The following is a 21,646-nucleotide window of genomic DNA, read 5'->3' as shown; positions in this document are numbered from 1 at the left end:
CCAGGTCTTTGGAGTGACAAGAAACCCTTTAACCACTAGGCTATCCTGTGACACTTTAAAGAGTGAGTGATTCTTAGGAACACACACAGCAACACCTCAGCACCAGAGTAAAGGCAGTAAGTTGTGACAACACGACAGTTCACAAAGAGAATTCAAGACATTTATAGCTGAAATCGTAAAGAACATATAGACATGTTCCTCAGTAAATTTATTGGTGTCAAAATCAAGGTCTGTTTGCATAATGTGTCCTCTTCAACCTTGTGCTTGATGTGTCAGAAGTGTCATAACCATGACAACATCTGGACCAATCATTATATCTTTTCTACACTACGATGGGTCAACCATTCACAAACTTAGTTATCCTTCCAATTTAAATCAGCTGTCTATCAAGTGAAATACATATCTGAAGTCTTATATATATAGCTTGACAATATACTGAACAGAAAAAGAAATTTATCTGTTTTTTGGGGTTTTTTATTGTCAGTTACTGCAATAGACGAACGCTTATTTAAGTTTCTTTAGCTATTCAGCATAGTAAAGCTCTTTGAATCTTAACTTGGCGTTCTTGTTTGATCAATGACTTTACATACAAACATACATTCCACTATGGGTCACTGGGGAGTCTAGAAGGTAAAGTGTTTAACAGTGGGTCCAGGTTTCATTCCAACATTAGTCGAGAGTGACCTGATGCACTGTCATCACCCTGATACCAATACCGTCTTCACACAGTTGCTAGATTCTGAGTCTCCTCACTGACCAAGTTCCACCTAATATTTCTACAATTAAGCTGATAATACCACAATGATGAGATTTTTTTCTTTTTATTCATGTCATGCTCTTGCCACCATCATTATGCCAGGCCTCATTGAAAGGACCGCTTCACTATGATAATACACTTGGGGTCCTGATACCCCACTTCCTCTTTACATTGTAATCAGAATCTCATTTTACTGGTCACTGGTTTATCCTAAGATGTCCGAGGCTCATCTTCATATAGAAAGGTTATCATAAAATAATCAAGCTAATTCATTCATGGAGAACCCTTTATATCAGGAACAATCGTGTCCGCGCTCTTCTGGCAATTGTTCGTTGCACTGTGACCGACATAAATCACGACCTCTGACCCTGTCAAAATACTGCAACAGTAACGCTATCCCATCCTGTTCCAAGAAATATGACATTGCTAATATAATCAAGAGCTTCATCACAAGTTGGGAGGCCTCTGCAAATTTATCCTGTCAAAATCTCAAAAAGAGGCGCCGAAATGACACGCACGTTGTAGCATCATGACACATCAGATCCTATTCCCACCGCCTATTCAATCCCGTTTTGCCAGCAATCATCGGTCTCGACCCAACAAGATTTTCCAATATAGAATATGAGAATACTCATAGAATATGATAAAATAAATATGTTTTCTTAACTCAATATATATCATTGGAATGTTTCTCTTGTATGAAACTAAAGTAATCAAGTGCAAACATAGTTCAATGAAGAATGTGGATTAGACTCCGACAACAAAATACAGACACAATGAATATGTCTAACTCCATGCAATATGGATATATGAACCTACATTGAGATATAAGAGGTGTTTTGTGGTTTCGTATGGGTAAAGCTGTGCTGATGATCCACTCTATATGTGTTACATAAATCAGGTCACAGTACTGCCATAATCCCAGAGAGATGGTTTGTGTTTTGTCGTTAATCTTTTTACGGTTTAGGCCGTGGAGTGACAAATAAACTGACATCACAGTTAGAGATGTCAATGCAAATGTCAGTCTTGCAAAAAACACGACAGATGGTGGAAAATTTTAATAATTAATACATAAAACAATAACATGGAAAAAAATCAAATCTTCCATGTCATTTTAACCAAATAAAAATTCGAAACATGGACAACCTTTGTCTACTATCCTTTAACTGTCCAATAAATTCACAAGCTAACTTCAGATGCTGTTTCAGCCCCTCATGAAAACTGTATTTAGAAGCATCAAGGTCTTTTACCGGATCAAGTCCGGCTTCTTCAGTGTACCACTGTAGACCATGCTCTCTTATGGCTAACTGCAAAGAGGGGCATTTGGTAATTCAAATACATCTCAACTAAAAGTGTCAAAATAAACTGCACCAAAAACTATACATTAACAATCATCACATCATATATGCATGTCAACACCTTCCACAGTTGGTACAACAGTGACAAATATGACTTGTTGATATCAGTAAATAGTAGTTTAGAGGAATATAGTAGCAGTTTAGAGGAATATAGTAGCAGTCGGGACTCTGACCTTATTAATAACAAATAACTGAGACAAATTTTGACAACTTTCTTTCATGATTGACACTACAACTGATTGATATACACAGACAGAGAGACTGTGACATCAAGTCAGGTGTATATGTAGATCTCATAGCATCCTGGTAATCAAAGGATGATCCTTATGTAGCAATGGACACTCTAAATCAGGCATCATGGTTTATTAGAAAAATGGAAATCAGAAAAAACAGAGAGACAGACATTTAAAAAAATCTTCACCAAAAAATGTACTTATTGTTTTGGTAATGAAAATGTTTTTTGTCAGCTGATAAGTGTACAAATACATGCAACATGGATTATACCCTTAATGACTCTGCTTCAGTAAGTGGGTGAGTGAATGTGCGAGTTCAGTTTTACACCTCTGTTAGATTCCAGCAACATCACAGCAATGGACTTCACACACTGAACCCATGTGGGGAATCAAACCCATGTCTTTGATGTGACGAGCAAAGGCCTTAACCACTAGACTACCCCACCTCCCCTCGGTCTCATTAAAACATACTACTAAAACCAACACAGACACTGACTCAGTATTTACACAGGCCATATGTGTTGAAAGTTTGTAAACAGAATATGTTACCATCACTAAAATATTCAGTTATCAGTACGTACAGCACTTCACGCCTTCCTAGAAGAACAAAAGCTAATATATTTTCATGAAAAAAAAAAGACCCCAAGTATTTAAAAGAAAATAACAGCAGCATAAATGACCTTCATTGCTATTCAAATATCAGTATGAAGCAGTTGATCATCGTCAGTGAATACAAGTGTGTTTATTCAGAACTTCAAAGCTCTGTTGGGTTACCACGAAGTTTTATCATAGTCTGATACAGTTTGATACCTGTTGTCGCGTTACATGTGTTCTGTTTGGGGTGTGTGATACCGTGTCAGGTTTCACGGATCAACACTGGATCAACACTGGCAGCCACTGCAGTCCTCAATAAGTGAAATCTGGATTATTGATTAATATGATTTTATCAGCGACTGTACATAAAACAGGTTATTCACAATCAGCACTGCCATCTCAACACTTTATTACCAAATAAAACAATTTTAGCATCAAGACAACATTTAGCATCTGCAGAAGAGAAATTAAGTGGAATGATTAGATGAGGATGTCAAACTTACTGACTAAAAACACATGGAACATTGCTTTTGTTTTTACTTGCTGTCAAATTTGGTAATTTGACATTGATCTTTCTGTCACCCCTGATCAGTTTGATGACAAAATATGGCTACTTAGAACATGAGCAATCAACAAGATGTCAGAATCAACACCATCTGATTCCAATGTTTTGAGGACACATAAACTTGAACAACTGGTTAAAAAGCGAGAAAATACAATAACAGACAACCAGCCACAACTGGTCCAGGAACATTGAACTGGACTTTTATTAATATCAGAGTATGAAATAAGGTCAGTCCAACCAGCCAAAACATCTAGATGTTAGACGGACAGTCTGAATTTACACCTAGACAACAAGATGGTCTGGTGAAACTTTTACCATACATCTGATTAAAAACTGAGTGATTGTCTTTGGAATGTCTGGTCTGGTTAAATACCTTGGTGATGGGAACATTTTGAAGTTGCCAGCTCTCTTGTCTCATGCAAAGGGGGAAACAAACAATGGGGGCTACATACTCTGAGGCGTGTGGGGGTGGGGGTGCACACTTCATGTTTATAAGAGTTTCACTGGTCATTTAAAAAACTTTCAGAAGAAGAAGGGTTGGGGGAAGTAGGGGTTTGAGGTGAGAGCACACTCTTCTCCAGGGCTTTGGCCTTTTTCACACACTGTTAATAATGCATTAATTAGTTGACACCTACAATATATACATGGACAACTAATATTATTTTACAAAACTTACTTCATAAGATTACCAATAATGAAACATTCTTGAACTGCCTCTCCTTACAGTCTAAACTTAGGTTGTGACAAGATTTCTGGTCAAAGGGGAATAACTCTTCCTGCCTTAATGTTTGAGCCCTTCATGCACTGCTGGTGATACTGAACCAGGTCACAACGACCCACACTGGGAGACTGTGCTTCAGCGTTAATGTACCTACACTACAAGCTGGCTAAGCTGTCACTGTAATCTGTAATAGATATTTCAAGGCTGATCATGAATTCAGAAGCATTCATTTTTAGTATATTCATCCGTGTTTTAAAAATGTACACAGGGAAACTGTTCTTTTCAGTTTGAGTAAAAGCACTATGATATAATTGAAATCTACTTAATGATTTTCTGAAACAACTACATGAAACAAACTTTTTGTCACGACTATATTTCAGCTGTCATCACATTACTTTTTATTGTGTGGTGTAAGTATACAGATTCTCTTTCTGCAACCAGGACGAAGAAAACCAAACACCGTGAGAATTGGAACAGATAATATTGTTTGCCAAATTATACTTCTTGTAATATTAAAAACAAAACAAATTCATGTTAATTTGACAGATATAGTCACACACCAACAACACACATTAATAAAGTGGCCAAGAGAAACAACTTCAATTGGTTGTAAGGGTGAAAGGTCAAGCTATTATGGTTCGTCTTTTGTGTTACTATGCAGCAGATCTCCAAACCTTTCTTTATTGTTTAATTTGGTTTTATGGCCCTCACACCCTACAATTCTCGGCCACAATCGATGCCTTAATTGAATTGATTTCTACAGGTGATAACACTTGAAATCGAAGCATATTGATTTTTCCCGTCAATGAAAAATACCATATGATTTTTCTCCAATGGGTCTGTAGTGTCACCAACTGAAATATATATCTCAATTTCCTAATCGATATAAAGCCTTACAGAAAATAAGTCATGAATATTGATGCAAATGACATGTAGGTGTGTGCGACACAACGAACACAAAGGCTGACATTAATGCACTTATTGATTAAATGGCTGTCTATATTTTGTTGCAAGTTAAATGCAGTGATGGTTAAATTGATTTTAACACAAACATGTCTGATGTGAATCACAATCATTATTACCAAATACTTCTATACATCCCTGCGCTGATCAGCTTCTGAACCATATTTTCCACAGAACTAATAATATTTTGACAGAGAATGAAGAGACTTCGAAAAGATTGAATTGTATTTACAAGATTTCCCTTACAAGAAATGTTGAAGTATTCTCAAATATACTGAACAAAAAAGGCTAGTGTACATTAACATTTTTGCACGCACATGAAATAATTGCATCTAAACAATCCTTATGTTCAGTATAAAGTAAGTGAGAATTGGGTGGGGAAGACTTGGCTTTATAAACAGACAGATTAAGGATAAAATTCAAGAAGATGCAGTTATTTTATAAATCTTCTTAAATTCTTTTGTTGTCACAAGGTAATCGTAATAGACTTATCTCTCTTCCACTGAGATCCTCCCTGACTTCATCTTCTAGTAATTACTAAATCTTCTCATGAACATAATTACTCCTTTCACTTACCTTCATCAATTTCATTTCCCATAGACATTTTCCTTTTTTGCAATATTCAGTTAATTTATAGCCATTTAATTGAAAAATAAGAAAAATAAAAGAAAATATCAATAAGGTTGTGGACGTGGATACGAGGTGTGAATTTCTCCATCAAAGTGATTCTAATATTCTTCATCTAACGCAGTCACCGATGTTATCACAGTGTCATACTGTATGGCTGATATGGAAGTATATCACTCTCAAAAGGCATCCTACCAGCAGAGCTCCAGATAAATTGTATATCTGTGTAAAACACACTATAGAACAGTTGAAATATGCAAGAAAAATAAAGGCCAGGGTATGAAAAAACCACTTAACATTTATGATTACGCTCTGTTAAAATAACAATGCATATTTACCCAAAACATAAATATCATGTAAAGCATCACATCAATTCAAGAAAGTCGAACTTGAAGCTTTTCAATGTCTAAATAATCACAATAAAAAAATTCTTGAATAGTTCTAAAGGCAACTGAAAGGTGCAACAGGGACAGAATATCAATCTTGGTTTGTTAACCTATCACCGATTCGCAGATCTATTAATATCAACGAATCAAATAGTGGCTTTCTGTAAACAAATTGAAAATGTGCATGTATAATTATTATAAGTCATGATATGGCTGCAGTACTGCTGTTGTGACTCTAAACTCACTCACTCACTCACTCACTCATTACACATGTGTGCTGTAAGGAATTACGTGCCTTAGTCTGCATCCGTTCTGGTGTATAGAAGATTCAAAGAAGGTTATTTAATGATATAACAGCCACATCCTCACTCTATCAGTCTGTTTTCAAAACTCTGCTCCCTTGCACTTCCACGCTGCAAATAGCTGATATTACACACCCTGTGATTGATTCTGATTGTGAAACACAATACTTGCCGATTAATTCAACTAACAGTCCTTTAGTTTAGATGTTTGTTTTTCTGTTTGTAAGAGCATGTGGAAGCTAATGACACTTACCAAATTCTAAAAACCTGTCGTTGCAGGTCTCTAAAAGTAACTGGTATATCACAGTAGTAAGAAGTAAAACCAGCATATATCTCTCAACCAGGATTTCATATCAGGATAATACAACATAAAAAATGTTGAGAACTGTCAAAAACTGAGGGTAGATGACCATTCTAGGGACCATGGGGACTTGCAGTACTTTGGCTATCTGCATGGACCAAGCTGGATTTACAACTGTACTGCTGTATAGCCATAATAAAAACAACAAATATTCTAAAATTAAAAAAGGTGAATAGAGCTAAATTAACTTTTGGGACTACACATAGCTAAAGCTGTATAAGCTATAATTTAGCATAGATAGGAGGTTTTTGTCTCATTTTATTATTGAGTTAAAAGCTGTTGCATATGTTATATTGATTTGAAATGAATACCTGGATATTGAAAAGATGGTCGGTATGTGAAAATATAGATGCCCACTTGAAATGGAAATACCCACTTAGTTTTTTTAAAAAACTTTGGGCATCATACTCATATGGTCAAAAGGTTATCTGAAGCTCTGCTACTACAAACTGAACTGTTTATCTACATGACACAAAGATTAAATGTATCAATTCACAGCAATATCAAACACTGTTAGTATGACAACATGTCAGATCCATCTGGACATTCTGAGTGAGGGACTAGGTTTGGTTTTACACTGCTTTTAGCAATATTCCAGCAATATGATGGTGGGGACACCAGGAATGGGCTTCACACCAGGAATAGAACCCCAGAGTTCAGTGTGACAAGTGGACACCTTAATATTTAGGCTACCCCATTGGACATTACAAATATCTGTCAGTTGGATGTTTCAGTTTTGTAGATGTATAAATCAAGTCCAATGATTTACTAAATGTAGTGTAACATGGCAACATCTCATCTGAACTCATTTTAATCTCTACAGGCTTTTAATCCACATTTAATGACAAAATTTGTTGGTCAAGAAACAAATTTCTCAAAACTGAGAAAGTACCCCAAAACGTAAGACTACCAGATAGCACCTGAAAGAAGTATGGAGTTGGCAACAGAACATGGAATGATTTCCGACACACATAGTGTTCTACAAACAGCCCAAATATGGCATTGTTGACATACATAGCTCAAATGTTTGTTAATTCCTCCATTAATGATGTACTAATGCATCCAGGATTAATCAATATTATTAATAAAGCAATATCTCATTCCACATCAAGACCTTGCAGGTCATTCTCAGGGCAGCTGGCATCTCCCTACAGAATGACTAACAGGCCAACAGTGTCTGCTCCTTATCTTCCTGCAGACCTGTCACTCATCTTGGCCACCAATTAGACATCAACTGGTACTACTCAAAGTTTGGATGGGATACTGATTTAAACTACTCTAAAGATGTCAACAACGCCCAGTTATTCAGGATCATCACTGTGTTAAGGCATGATTCATGAATGAACATGTAGTTCCATAACTTGTTTTGAGCAGTATATTTCATGCTGTTCAAAGCTCAGGACAAAACAAATTGAACGAATGAATGAAGGAAAACTTGCACTGATTTGAATCTGACACAAAACTGGCAATGCTAAATCACTTTCAATATATTTTGCTTTGTATGAGTGTGTGGTGTTCATCAACGCCAGCTTTCATATATTCAGAAGTCCTGAATTTATGAATTAATTATAGTCATATATATAGGTTGCGTTCAAATCACCTTAAACATTTCATAGAATGTCCTTATGTTTTTCCAGAAGTACAAATGAATTCTGTTTGGCAGTTTTTCCTTTTTAATTCTACTTCCATCTAATTTATTTTTCTATCTTCATTACTGTTTACCTACCGCACTGGAACTTCAAACCATCCAGAAGTATAGCCAAGCATCCTGTATGTTAATCAAGGTAAGCATTATTTTATCCACTCAAAGATTTTCACACCAGTTATAGTTAGCTATGCAGGTTCTAAGCATTGTGACCAAACAACACAAAAGGAAAGAAAATATTTTATTTATTTCACCAGTTTCATCGCTGCTACTGGATATTATCAGATGATATGCACTCAAGCAAGTAGTAATATATATATTGTTTACATCCATTTAAAAAAATACAGAATTGTACAGAGCAAAACCGGTCTGTGACGTCAAAGCGACATCTACTGAGTATGTTTTCATTTGGTCACATGACTACAGATACTATTCCTTCCTGTGTCTTACTTCTGAGGGTCAGCATCAGGTCATGTCCCACAACCCTGACCATAACACTGAAGGTCCTGCATACCCTCCTTCAAAAACAATCCAATCAAAACTTCAAATGTCCCTTGTCTCTCATTGTCTGAAATCAAACTCTCATAATACAAAGAAAATGTTATAATATACTCTTAGGAGAAATATCATTTTCTCATCTGACTAATTGAAGGCTTAATAAACGAAACAGCGCAATTCATTAACACAAGCTGCCATCTAATATAGGCCACCTTTAGTTGAGATGTGTCCATTATACGATTGATTTGCTTACTGAATTCAAGCAATCGTTGTATTGATTAAGTCATTAAGGATCACCTTGTATACCTGGTCTTGGATGCCTGACTGGGCACAGCTATTAGACCACGTGGAAGATGCCATAATGGCCACTCATTATTGTAGGGATTAAGGGATGGTATATGGCTAGATTAGGATGGAATATGGCTAGATTAGCATGGATCAGTTTTATCATGTGCTGCAGAAATGGGAGAGAACCATTGAAGACGCAGGTGTTGCAGATTTAGCAAATTATGAGCAACTATTTTAAGATGAGGCACAGAGTTATGTGGAGGATGTTTTCTTTTTTCCAAGAAATGGTAAACAAATTATTTTAGTCTTGAATTACTCATAATGAGTTTGAGAGAGAGTGTGATTTAGTGAGTTTCGGTAAGGGAGTGACTGTGGAATGTGTTCTACACGTCAGGAATATGGAAGCTGAACAATAGGCTTCACAATGCGTAAGTTGTTTTCACCCCAAGCCAGCTGCTTGGGTACTCATCTCCTCAAACGTATAGTTTCAGCAATGAAAGTAATTTGCAACACTTTTTGTGAAATCCTTGTCCAAATAGGGAACAAGCAGTTATTATCAGACTCCTAGGATACTTATTATTATTTCATAATGCTATGAGTATTCACAACATAGCATAAATGTAAGTTCTTGGCAGTTGTTTGGAGCCGCTGATTTCAGATAACTTGGCAAGGTCAAGGTCCTTAAGCGCAATAACTCTCCAAAAGTAAGGTCACACTCACAAACTTAAACAAATATCAAATAACACATACATCTGGTTTTCTTGTTAGTCTGACCTGTTATTTCTGAGCTCAAAATGCTCCTAATGACCTTCTGTCTCCAATGAAGTGAGTGCGAAGGTGTATTGTATGGGCAGTGCTGTCAGGACATAACAGTAACTGAATACCTGAATTAATCATTCCGTTAGGTCCTGTTACAACTTCAATATAAAAATAACTAAGGCTAATCTTGTTTTTGTCTGTGCCATTTATCTTGAAACATACAAACACATTTAGATGTCCACTGTCTGACAACTGGACCTCATGTGCTAGATAATACCAAGGGATCAATTCATTCCACTAGGGTCATACATGTTATATTAAACTCCTAATACAAAACAGCTCATCTCTTCCAGAACACTGTTTAGACAATTCACAAATTAAACAGATCTTCCAGCTACTCAATCAGACACTGAAACTTAACTTTTGCTCTGACATGAAATCATCTGGACTAAAAATGACACTGTGGGACTTTCCATTTCAAGATGTCTGCCATGAGACTCTGGAGGTGCTATGGAAACCTGCATTTGTAGGAAAGAAATTCTTCAAAACACGGGAATAAAAGATTTATGCAAATGCAATCCAGTTTTAGCAATGAAACACACAGTCCCTACTCAGCCAGTATGTTCACTAAGGACATAAAATGATTTGTGTACACACAGAGATAAAATTGTCAGTGACATAATGGCCGACTCTTGAGAGGTACCTCATACCATCTCCTTACAACACTATAGTACAAATCTGTCTTGAGCTGAACAGATACGCCTTTCATAACAAACCCCTGACTGAGTATGCAAACATAGTGGCTTTTGAAGAAACAGAGACTCCAGTCCTCGTAAAAGTCAGTGCATAGATATGTTGTTTTGTTCAAGTAGAAAAACGATTAGGAAATAAGATTGTACAGGGATACTCTGTTACCTTCCAATTTGACAATCTTTTCCTTCCAATCACAATTTGACAATCTTTTCCTACCAATCACAATTTGACAATCCTTTCCTTCCAATCACGATTTGACATTCTTTTCCTTCAAATCACAATTTGACAATTGTTTTTCCACTTCAACAATACCACTTTCAATTTGGGAGATATTTATTATAGGCTCAACTTTCTTCAATACTCCTTATGTTCACACTTTTAAATACGATTACTGAAATCCAACCTTCTCAACTTAAGCATAGATAAATAATGTAAAGAGGTTCCTTAATGCTAGCTGTAGAATAGGAAAAAAGCCTACCTTGTATACAAAACTCTGCACTGGGAACACAATTGGCACTCTTGTGCTATACACAGAAGACATTTTGCATGACTTTATTCCCACAACTCCCTGGTATCAATAAAACCACTATGCCCAAACGAACCAAATCAAAATCTCCACTCATAAACCAAACTAGCTCTTAAGGTTAACCCCAAGTACTGCGATCTTGCCCCAGTAAATATTTCATCCAGTAAATACCTGCGACTGTGGATAATCTCGCGATTCAAAGCTCTGATAACGAAAAAGTCTGATAGGACTTGGGATTGGAAATGGATCGGACCCAAGCCCTCTGATCTTTGCGATTCTGCCAATGTTAATTGTTCCCGATCATTGAAGGAGAACACCGTACGTTTCCTAATGAGAGGGGTTTGATCGGGGGAGATTATCCCCCTGCCACTGGAGAACACACTGGCGTAAATAGGCAGTGCAAAGATACAGTGATAAATTCATTTTTGACATACTATAAATGCTTTGTGAAAGAAAAATCTTCAAGTCATAATAAGCATTAATTTCCATGACCAAGATTTGGTCTGAAAATCTACATCTGAATCTAATTTCAGACTCCATAAAATCCTACTTATAAAACCATACCCAGAGGGACTTACTGTATCAATACCACTCCAGCACTACAAGAAACTCAGTGTTCAGTGGTGCATATCAAATAAAGTACAAACAGCGCCTTCCTATAATATTTATGTTACACAGCATGTTTGATATCAGTAATATGTCTCTGTCAGTGGGCGTCTACAGAGGCAATGTGCCACAAGATCCTGGGTAGAAACAGACAACTGCCAAGGATATTTTCTTTCATTTGTTTTAATCCCTTCAAAAACATGACAACATTAACAGGAAATTAGATAAGAAAGACATTAAACTAAAACACATGTCCCAATAAATTTACAGATGTCTCATGGTCCTCGCAGTTTCAATCATAATCTGAGAATATTACATTTTTTCAACTTCAAAATTATTTTTTTGCTGTTTATTTTCAGTTGAGTGTCAACAATTATTTCTCTCATAACCTTCCGAACTAATAAAGTTTCATAAATATTCCTATTAAATGATTATTTCTGAAAATTTAAAACTAATTTTCCCCAAATGCTCTCTCTAATTGCCAACATTAAGTATGTAATTCACAAATTTATCTCTCCTTGGTATATCTACTGAGTGCAAATTGAAATGTAGGTTATACTTGAGTTATCTGCTTCTCCATGTTACAACATTATCAGCATTTTAAAACCACATGTTTTCCTCCGTAACAAGTATTTATGAGTTAAATTTGTGAAAGTGTTGCACTAATGACAAGTAGAAAACAACATGACTGTGAGAGATATGTATTCTATCAATTTGCAACACTCCAAAAATATGAGTGTAACATTTTAGGAGCCATGTGAAAATCTGATCCTTTTCATACTGTTGAAGGTTGGTTTAAACAACTCAGAGAAACAACACAACATGCTTTCACATAAGAAATTTCATAGAAAGCAACTTGCTTATTATGGGGATTATTTATAGATCAGTCTGAACAATTGATATGCCTCTGTTTCTGACAGGAGACATGACACCTGGGAGGGAGGAATGAAGATTCTACTTCAGCTTTAACAATTATTGACCAACCAATTTATTAAAACATTTCAACCTACTGACAACAGCCCCGAATGACAAGCAGTAAATGTTTTCTATTTATTATGTTTCACACAAATTACGCATCAGCATCATGAGGGACTCCAGGCAAACAAATCAGTCCCATGTTTGGATTCAAAGCTAGCTGTCTGAAGCAGAGTAAACTGTCAAACTACACACCATCCAACCCTATACACACTTTTGAAGACTGATGGATTCTGCTTCATTCTCTGAAACAATAATCTGTTTCAGAAAATCTTCAAATTCCTAAAAAATACATTAATGCAAAGAATGAAAACTAAAGTCATATTAACCGCTAGCCTATCCTCCATGATATGGCCATACACCGAGTAAAATACAAGAGAGAGAGAGGTAACTGACAATGACAGGGTTGTCACTTAGGGAATAGAACCCAGACCTTCAATGTAGCAACTGTTTCAACTACAAGGCCACCCTCCACCTTCTTCTACAAAACATAATTCAGCCCAAAAAGAAAGGTTGCTGTTAGTGAGTGGGTTCCCATCTCAGGAATATTCAGGAATAGAACACAGGTCTTCTGTATGATAGGCAACTGGTTCTAATGCTAGGCCTACGTTCACTTTTTTCCACAAAACATATTGTATGACCGTTACAGAGAGAAAGGTAATTATCAGTGAATCTTCTGTAAGGCAGTCTCCAACGGTTCTGCTACCTTAACTCATCTGTAGACTGTGCAGGGTGTACCCAGATGTTGAGATCCAAAGAATGACATCTAAAGGGGAAACGATGTTGAAGAAGTGATACAACTAGATCCAACAACTCCCTGCATATCATTTTCAACAATTATTTTCTGTATCTTTTCCAATTTCAGAAAGGCAGTCTAAAAAAAGCATCCCTAAAATTTTATGTCTGAACCATACAAGACAGAAGAGAGGTATTTTTCTTAACAATGCAGAAAACAATCTTGGTCACTCTTGCTGCGAGTCATTCTAAATGTTCCATAATAACATTCCTGACAGTTCGCAAGGGAAACACAGTACATCCTTCAATCTGTCATTTTTCTGAGGATGTCCCTAGAAACATCATGTTTACTGTGACAACAGGGCATATAAATCTGTTTGATGTAGGCGATAAAAGCATGTTTTATCAGTCATGTCTACCTGTCAGCGTATCGGTGTAACGCTACCTTCATAATTACAGAATGTTTTGACTAAGGGGCCATACATCTCCAGCTGACAAGACATGCCTCCAAGCTGGTCCACTTTCCACAAAATATGGAAATTGTTTGCGGCATAATTTTTACATATTTCCATAAACTGACATAAACACTTACTGATACTCTGAAATAACATTGGAAGCAAAACCTCATCTCTCAAAGGAATGGCAGCATGGGTTGTTGTTTGAATCTCCATAATGTGTTGTTAATATTGATTTTCATATCTGTAAGTTAAATATTTGTACAGATATGATCATCACTCCCTCTGTGGGATGTGTCCTACATGCTACACTGGAATGTGATCATATCGTGCTTTCCTGTGCGGCACAGTCAGAACTGGGCACAAGCTTGGTCACTGCTGGGATTCCTGGACTACATGAACTGCAGGAAACTCAATGTTTAAAATGTTTTGTTTTGTCATTTCAAGTGTGGTGTGGCGTGGTGTGGTGTGGCGTGGTGTGGCGTGGCGTGGCGTGGCGTGGCGTGGCGTGGCGTGGCGTGGCGTGGCGTGGCGTGGCGTGGCGTGGTGTGGCGTGGTGTGGTGTGGTGTGGCAGGTGTGGCATGGCGTGTGGAAACATACTATTTGTCATGTAGTGGTAGTGTTGCAGGGTGTGGCTTACTGTGGTTGAAGGCAGTGAGTGAGTGAGTGAGTGAGTGAGTGAGTGAGTGAGTGAGTGAGTGAGTGATCGATCGATCTTAAACATTCCCTTCATATCAATGCAGGCTACAGTACACTGTACCAAACCAACTGAAGTTATATACATACCATAGATCCAGCAAAGGCATGAGGCTCACATATCACCATAATTATAAAGAAAAAGTACATTCATTGGCTGTGCCCATTATCATCAATCACCATAATTATCATCATTGCACAGAAACTTGTGTCAGTAGACTCTCTCAATCTTCGTCAACCATCAACTCAAAACTTAACTGAAGGTGTCTCACAATTAACAAAAGACTATTTCACAAGAAACTGAGCAGAATAATAATTGTAGATGAGGGAGACAGACAATGAGTAACTGCCTACCTCCTGGATGATCTCTGAACACATACCGACATCCAGGAAGCTTATAACAAGGAAGGTGATATGAAATCTCCTATCTACACCAGCTATCTTGGGAATCCAAATATGTCAAATATGACCTCAGAAAGACATTATCAGAAATTCTTTTTGACTGTATTATTCTTATAGGCTACATTACATTTAACAGGTTATCATGCATACATCTCATTATATCCTCGGTCGGTAATAATGTATGTCATGTTAATCACATATATATCTCAATATATCCTCGGTTGTAAACACTGTATATGTCATGATTATCACATATATATCTCAATATATCGTCCTCGGTCGTAAACACTGTATATGTCATGATTATCACATATGTATCTCACTATATGCTCGGTCGTAAACACTGTATATGTCATGATTATCACATATATATCTCAATATATGCTCGGTCGTAAACACTGAATATGTCATGATTATTCTGCATGGAATATTTCTCCAATCAGTAATACTGCCTGCTAAGATCTGAATGTACTTTTAGAATTTGCCACGTAAAACCTGTCTATGACATCACAGAGCAACCTGTAGACTCGTCACATGTTCACATAACAAACAGCTCTATGATCAATGATCAAGGCAAAACACAAGGGTATTGATTGGAGAAGTGACACATGCAGTCAGACCCCTGTCCTGGCAGCATGCAATCAGCAGGTAGTGCATATACAACAACCAACTTGTCTATATGAGCCCAAGATAATATTCTACGTGTATATGTGTATTAATTATTTACAATTAATTATTCCTTTAGCAATGAAAATGTAAACACTGTGCATTTAATCTGTCTTCAAGTCTCATCAACAATGAATAGCTCTACATCAACTAGACACAAGTGAGAAACAGTGTTTGAGTGAGTGAGTGAGTGAGTGATGTGAGTTTACCTGCCTTTTGTCTTTGCAATCAGCCCTGATATCAGATGTTCGTGTAACAGGGAGAAACATTCATGGTTACCGACAGCGTTTATCAGTATGTGAAACCAACGAACTTCAGGTGCTTTCGAATTTGTTAGAATAATGATCTCATAATGCAGAAACTAATATCACTGAACCTCTGTATCAACACACTGAAAAATATATGTATCTGCACAACTAACTGTCCTCCACTTTCAGATCATCAACCAGTGATACTGTATCTTTTGCCTTGTCAGTCTTGTTTCAGCAAAAACATTCAAAAGTCTCTGTCAGAATATATATATATATATAGACACACACACACATTCCGTATTCTCCAAAATATTTCAGAATCCTTATCTTTCCCTTGTGATAACACATAAAGATGAAATAATGTCTTAAAGAAATTTCATGAACCATAAGATGGCATTTCAAGACAATAAACATGACAAGAAAACTGATTTATGTTTTAATTTTGTTAAAAAAGACTGTATTATTCTGTTTCTATAGACTGGAAGCTATTTCCACATGGTTATACAAATTCAAATTTCATCATGATCATAAGTTAAACTTAAGATGTGCTGTTACCAATTAACAATGCTTTCAGTGACAATAACAGGAACTCTATAGGCCTTTATATAATACACGTCAGCCCATACTTCCTCCCTAAACATGACATAAACGTAATATCAACATCTGTGTCAATAAATACACCAAAACATCTCACAGTCATAAACTATCGCCACATAAGCAGAAGTTAATAAATAATTACAGTGATGAAAACTGCTGTTTGTAAACACAAGAGTGTTAAAAGTGCAACATGTCTCCAGCACATCTCAAGGCATGTATAACGTGTGACAGTAATATGTGATAAGAGTTTCTATTTCTCTCACACAATGACACTCTTTTCCAAATTTTCACTCCTACATATTTTCATTCATCCTTTATATTTTCATCTATCTAGACTTTAATTCCATTTTGTCTACGATGTTCTGAGCAATGTGTTCAAAGTATTCTGTTACATGCATGAAAATCTACCTCCTTCACTCACTCTCAATAGTACACAACACAATGCTTCGAATTTCATGACACACAAATATGATAGATGTCTAAAGGCAAACTCTACCCCAATATATGAAACAAAGTGACAGAGCTCATTCATCCTACAATTAATTCAATGTCAGTTAAATAAACAGAGACAGATCGATGTCGGTTAAGGTGTACACCGTGTACAAAGAGTGGACATGGCAGTGGGCAATAAACTTCCAACAAGACAGCTCTAAAACTGCAGGTGTGTCTGACACTAGTTACTTCCATAGCAACGAAGAAGGATACATCAGTTTACAGCTTTGATCACATCTACAGCACAACCAACAATCATTCTTCAAGTACAGTGGGTGAAATCTACAAGGACATATTTCATGTCTTTCCTGTTTTATGACAACAAATACACAACCTCTACACAATGACATTGACTGTTTGAAGACAATAATCTCAAGCCACCATTTCATGAACTGGCTACACAGCCCATGGCTTGTCACTAGTATATGGTGGCCCATATGACTCCCTATGCATCCAGCTTGTCAGGGAAACACAATCACCAAGCTTACCTCCAACTGGGCTCCCATTGAAATTAACACCATCCATCCTAAACAAATCTAAAACGTAGAAGTAGGGTTGGTTCTGATTTGGGGGAAAAGAGAGAATTCTAGCCATGTGGCTGACCTCTGACCTTGAAGGGACTGTAGAGCCAGCATGGGTTGTGCAATGCCAGTGAGCAACTGCTGAAATCACCTGCTCACAATATGAGGGGCTAGAGAGGGGGTTCCCCTGACAAAACTGTCACAATAATAAAACATAGTCAAATATGAATAACATTAAAATAAACATGATTTTCTTCATGCTAAAACGCTAAAATAATGAACACTCAACATCACCTGCATGCAGTTAGATATCTCCTATCTGAAGCAATAAATTTCCATTGGTCACAATAAAGTTTCTTGTAACATATTTCTAGAAATGATTTATCTTTATGTGTGTGTGTGTTTGCATGTCATTTGTGCATACTTGCAGTGTGTGTGTGTGTGTGTGTGTGTGTGTGTGTGTGTGTGTGTGTGTGTGTGTGTGTGTGTGTGTGTGTGTGTGTGTGTGTGTGTGTGTGTGTGTGTGTGTGTGTGTGTGTGTGTGTGTGTGTGTGTGTGTGTGTGTGTGTGTGTTATATATGGACACCATATGTACACCTGTAACACAGATGTACACCCATAATATATTGGTATACCTGCAATCTATATGTAAACCCATAAATATATACGGGACAAAAATAGGGATATTTGTAAATTATGAAATTATGAATAATGATATATTTATTCATTGGCATACTGATAAAATATCAGTCATACAAATAGCAATATCCCTAACTTATTCTGTCCAGTATTTATACACCTGTAATCTATATGTAAACACACAATAACCATGCATACATGTAACATATATGTACACCTGTAACACACGCACGCACGCACGCACACACGCACGCACCCACGCACGCACACACGCACAAATGGGTGGGCAAGTTAAACATTGCTGTTCAGTGCATCACTTCTGCCTGTTTTGTAAGTATTACCAAAAGGGTAAAGCATACTTCCCTTTATTACTGAACACCTGGTGTCTAAGGAATTGTCATGGCTCTTTTACACCCAATGTAATCCTTTTTAGCAGACAATCAAAACAGTATTCTCTGGCCCCTATGTTTTGCTCTTATACAAAGCATCAGGGATATGCTTGATTTATATGCTGACAATATCTCTGCACAACCCACTATACTCTGTATGTCATAAAATGTAAATATTTTCCAGACTACAAAAGGTCTTTAGAGGATCATAATACATAGACTAATATTCTTATAACAAGTCTTCCCATGCCAGGTATAGAGATATCTTTCATCTCCAACAGTCTGTTTGAATTCAAATCCTGTTTTAATATTGGATCTGTTGTGTTGTCAATGAAGAATAAAAGTTTAATATTGAAATTACCTGTTCCGTTGTTGTTGAAGAAAACTATCACGTACTCTGGTTATTGCAAGCAGTCACATTATTATTGACATTGCTTGAACACACATCTACTTGAGCAGGTGGCATAGTAGTGTTATCAAATAGCAATATACTGAAGGTGAGTCCCATGCATCAGAACAGAAGGGTCTGGAAACACACACTGTCACCTCCACGACTGACATACAACAATCACTTGTTATCATATATAAATCTTCACATTTACTATAAATATGATAAAATAAACCAAACTTCCACAGAATCAGTTGAAATAAGGAAATCGCCCTGAAAATACTGACTAATGGTTACATGTTTTGACTTTTCTACCCCTCCCTTTGCACCCTCACCTCTGACAAACAGGTTCACTGTAATACCTCCCCTCCAACAATAAACTTGTTAATACACTTTACGAACAATCTCAAAACTCCATGCTTCAGCAGTGTGCAAGCTACAGTGTCCATTCAAAAAAAGCCTTTCTGTTGGCCAAGCAAGCTTTTGCTTTAATTGTGACAGCATAGTTGAAATGACACTGTTGTTGAGAGGGGCCTGTGGTTAATGTACAATTACTGCTTGGATCTTTATTTCATTATAGGAATGGAAGTCAATGGATTAATGAATCTTGTGAAGTGTGTGCTACAAAAAATAAATGATTTCAGTTTCTCAATACTTTTTATTTTATTTTTTAATGTCTATTTGATGGTACTGATATATATATATTTTTTTGGTACTCAGGTCTGCAATCTTGGAGCTATTAAAGCACGCCTGAAGCAATTTTAACAAAATAATTTTAAAAGCCCGTTTTCACAAAAGTACTAAAAATCTATTCTGAACAATACTTTGTTTGCCCGAGAAAACAACAAAGTGCAGGCTGACTGAAGTTACCATCATACATTATGAAGCTGCTCAATGGGCTCAGTATTTGTTAACAACAAATTATTGTTGATATTAAGTATCTCCCCTTCATTAACACAACATTTGCCAACCCTCTATTATCTTGCCAGTATCTGTAGCCTTACATAATCTTTCAATTGTGTCATATGCAAAATATCTAACTTGAAATGCATAAATAAACAAATAAACATATTTAAGGACAACAAACATCTATCCTGCCTCAGCACTAAAGATCACCCTATATTCTCTATGATGAAAATATTAATTTGAATTTGAAATTAAATATTTCCTGGAAGAGGTTTCGTAAGGAACGTAAATATTTGAAAGATATGCATTGTAATGTTTATCTTTACATTAATGAATAACAATATGAAATTTATTATTATTTGAATCATTATTACAATTTTGTACAACGATGGATGTTATCCAACCCATATTTACCATTGTATATCCATGACACATTACATGTTGGTGCTGCATGCTGCTCATGCAACAACTGCTTCAATATCAGTAAATCCAAATGTATCTATTTCAGCAAATACAGATGTTGCTGACGAATATGTATTTTTCTTAAAAGGTATTTCAGAAAAAGAACAAAACAAAACATGCAGACCACTCCTTATCATGCCACAGATATACATGAAAATATATCAAAATGCACTGACAAAACGTTTTTACTGCAGAAATTTAAAATTCCTTTCAGGCATTTTGAATTACACATTTGGAATAAATTAAGACTAAGATTAGAAGTAATAATCCTAAAATGAGTCACTGACATGTTGTGTTTTCCAGAAGAATAATCTTCAACACTGGATCATTTCTTCAACAAATATTATCAAAGAAGATATACTTTCAGACAATTTGTTTTTCACATTTTCTCAAAAAGAAACATTGCATACAATGTTTTCTTGTATCATATTTTGTTAGCAAATCATATGATGTTTTGTCCTTGAACAACATTTAATTTCATACAACTGAATGACTCACCACAAACAGATGCAGAGAAAAACAGCACTCTTTTCTGATTTCTATGAGACAACTTAAAACATTCTTACTTCTTACTTCACAATAAAGTATATAGCAATATTATTATGTTGTCTACAAATAGTCATAGATTAGTGGTGTCTACTTTTGTACAGTATTAATTGTGATGCAGCAGCAACTAACTAATATACAAACACAAGTCCAGTCAATTCAGCAACAAAAGTTCAAAAGTGATTAATTAATTACTCTTATTTCAACAAAATAAAACTTTATCCATGTTTAAGGTGATAAATTAATACCATAACATAAATGAAATGTATTTACATGTACTGCTGCCTACCATATTTAATCCATCAATGAGAAAACTTCCCACCAGTGTTGTTATCTGGTTCTATTGATAACTTGTTCCACCTTAGCCTAGAAACCTGATATGGTATAACATGCCATATGCATATTGTTGTGTCGATAACCGCAACAGACATGCTAACGGCAAGGCATGCTGAATGCAAACATTCAGTCCTGGATGGTCATAAACGCGTATTGATCGTATGACGTGTTGACCCAAATAAACTGTTTCAAAGGCTACCTTACAACCATCACAAACCTGCCACACAAAGTGTTCTCATGATTTCAT

General features: G+C 36.3%; 1 protein-coding gene across 6 annotated transcripts in view; it reads right to left on the bottom strand.

Annotated features, from left to right (window-relative positions):
* The window catches only part of LOC137264839 (thyroid hormone receptor beta-like), a 295,265-nt gene that overhangs the window by 82,851 nt on the left and 190,768 nt on the right, over nucleotides 1-21,646 (bottom strand). Inside the window, exon 1 of one of the 6 annotated variants that reach the window (XM_067800182.1) lies at nucleotides 17,701-17,860. The exons of the other annotated variants lie outside the window; for them this stretch is intronic. Coding sequence (XP_067656283.1) covers nucleotides 17,701-17,733 — 33 coding nt within the window. The 5' untranslated portion in view covers nucleotides 17,734-17,860. Of the gene's footprint in view, nucleotides 1-17,700; nucleotides 17,861-21,646 lie in introns of those variants that run through there. 6 annotated transcript variants of the gene reach the window in all.

This window comes from Haliotis asinina, chromosome 15, assembly GCF_037392515.1.
Source record: "Haliotis asinina isolate JCU_RB_2024 chromosome 15, JCU_Hal_asi_v2, whole genome shotgun sequence".
Lineage (NCBI taxonomy): Eukaryota > Metazoa > Mollusca > Gastropoda > Lepetellida > Haliotidae > Haliotis > Haliotis asinina.
This window is presented reverse-complemented; position numbering and strand designations above follow the sequence as displayed.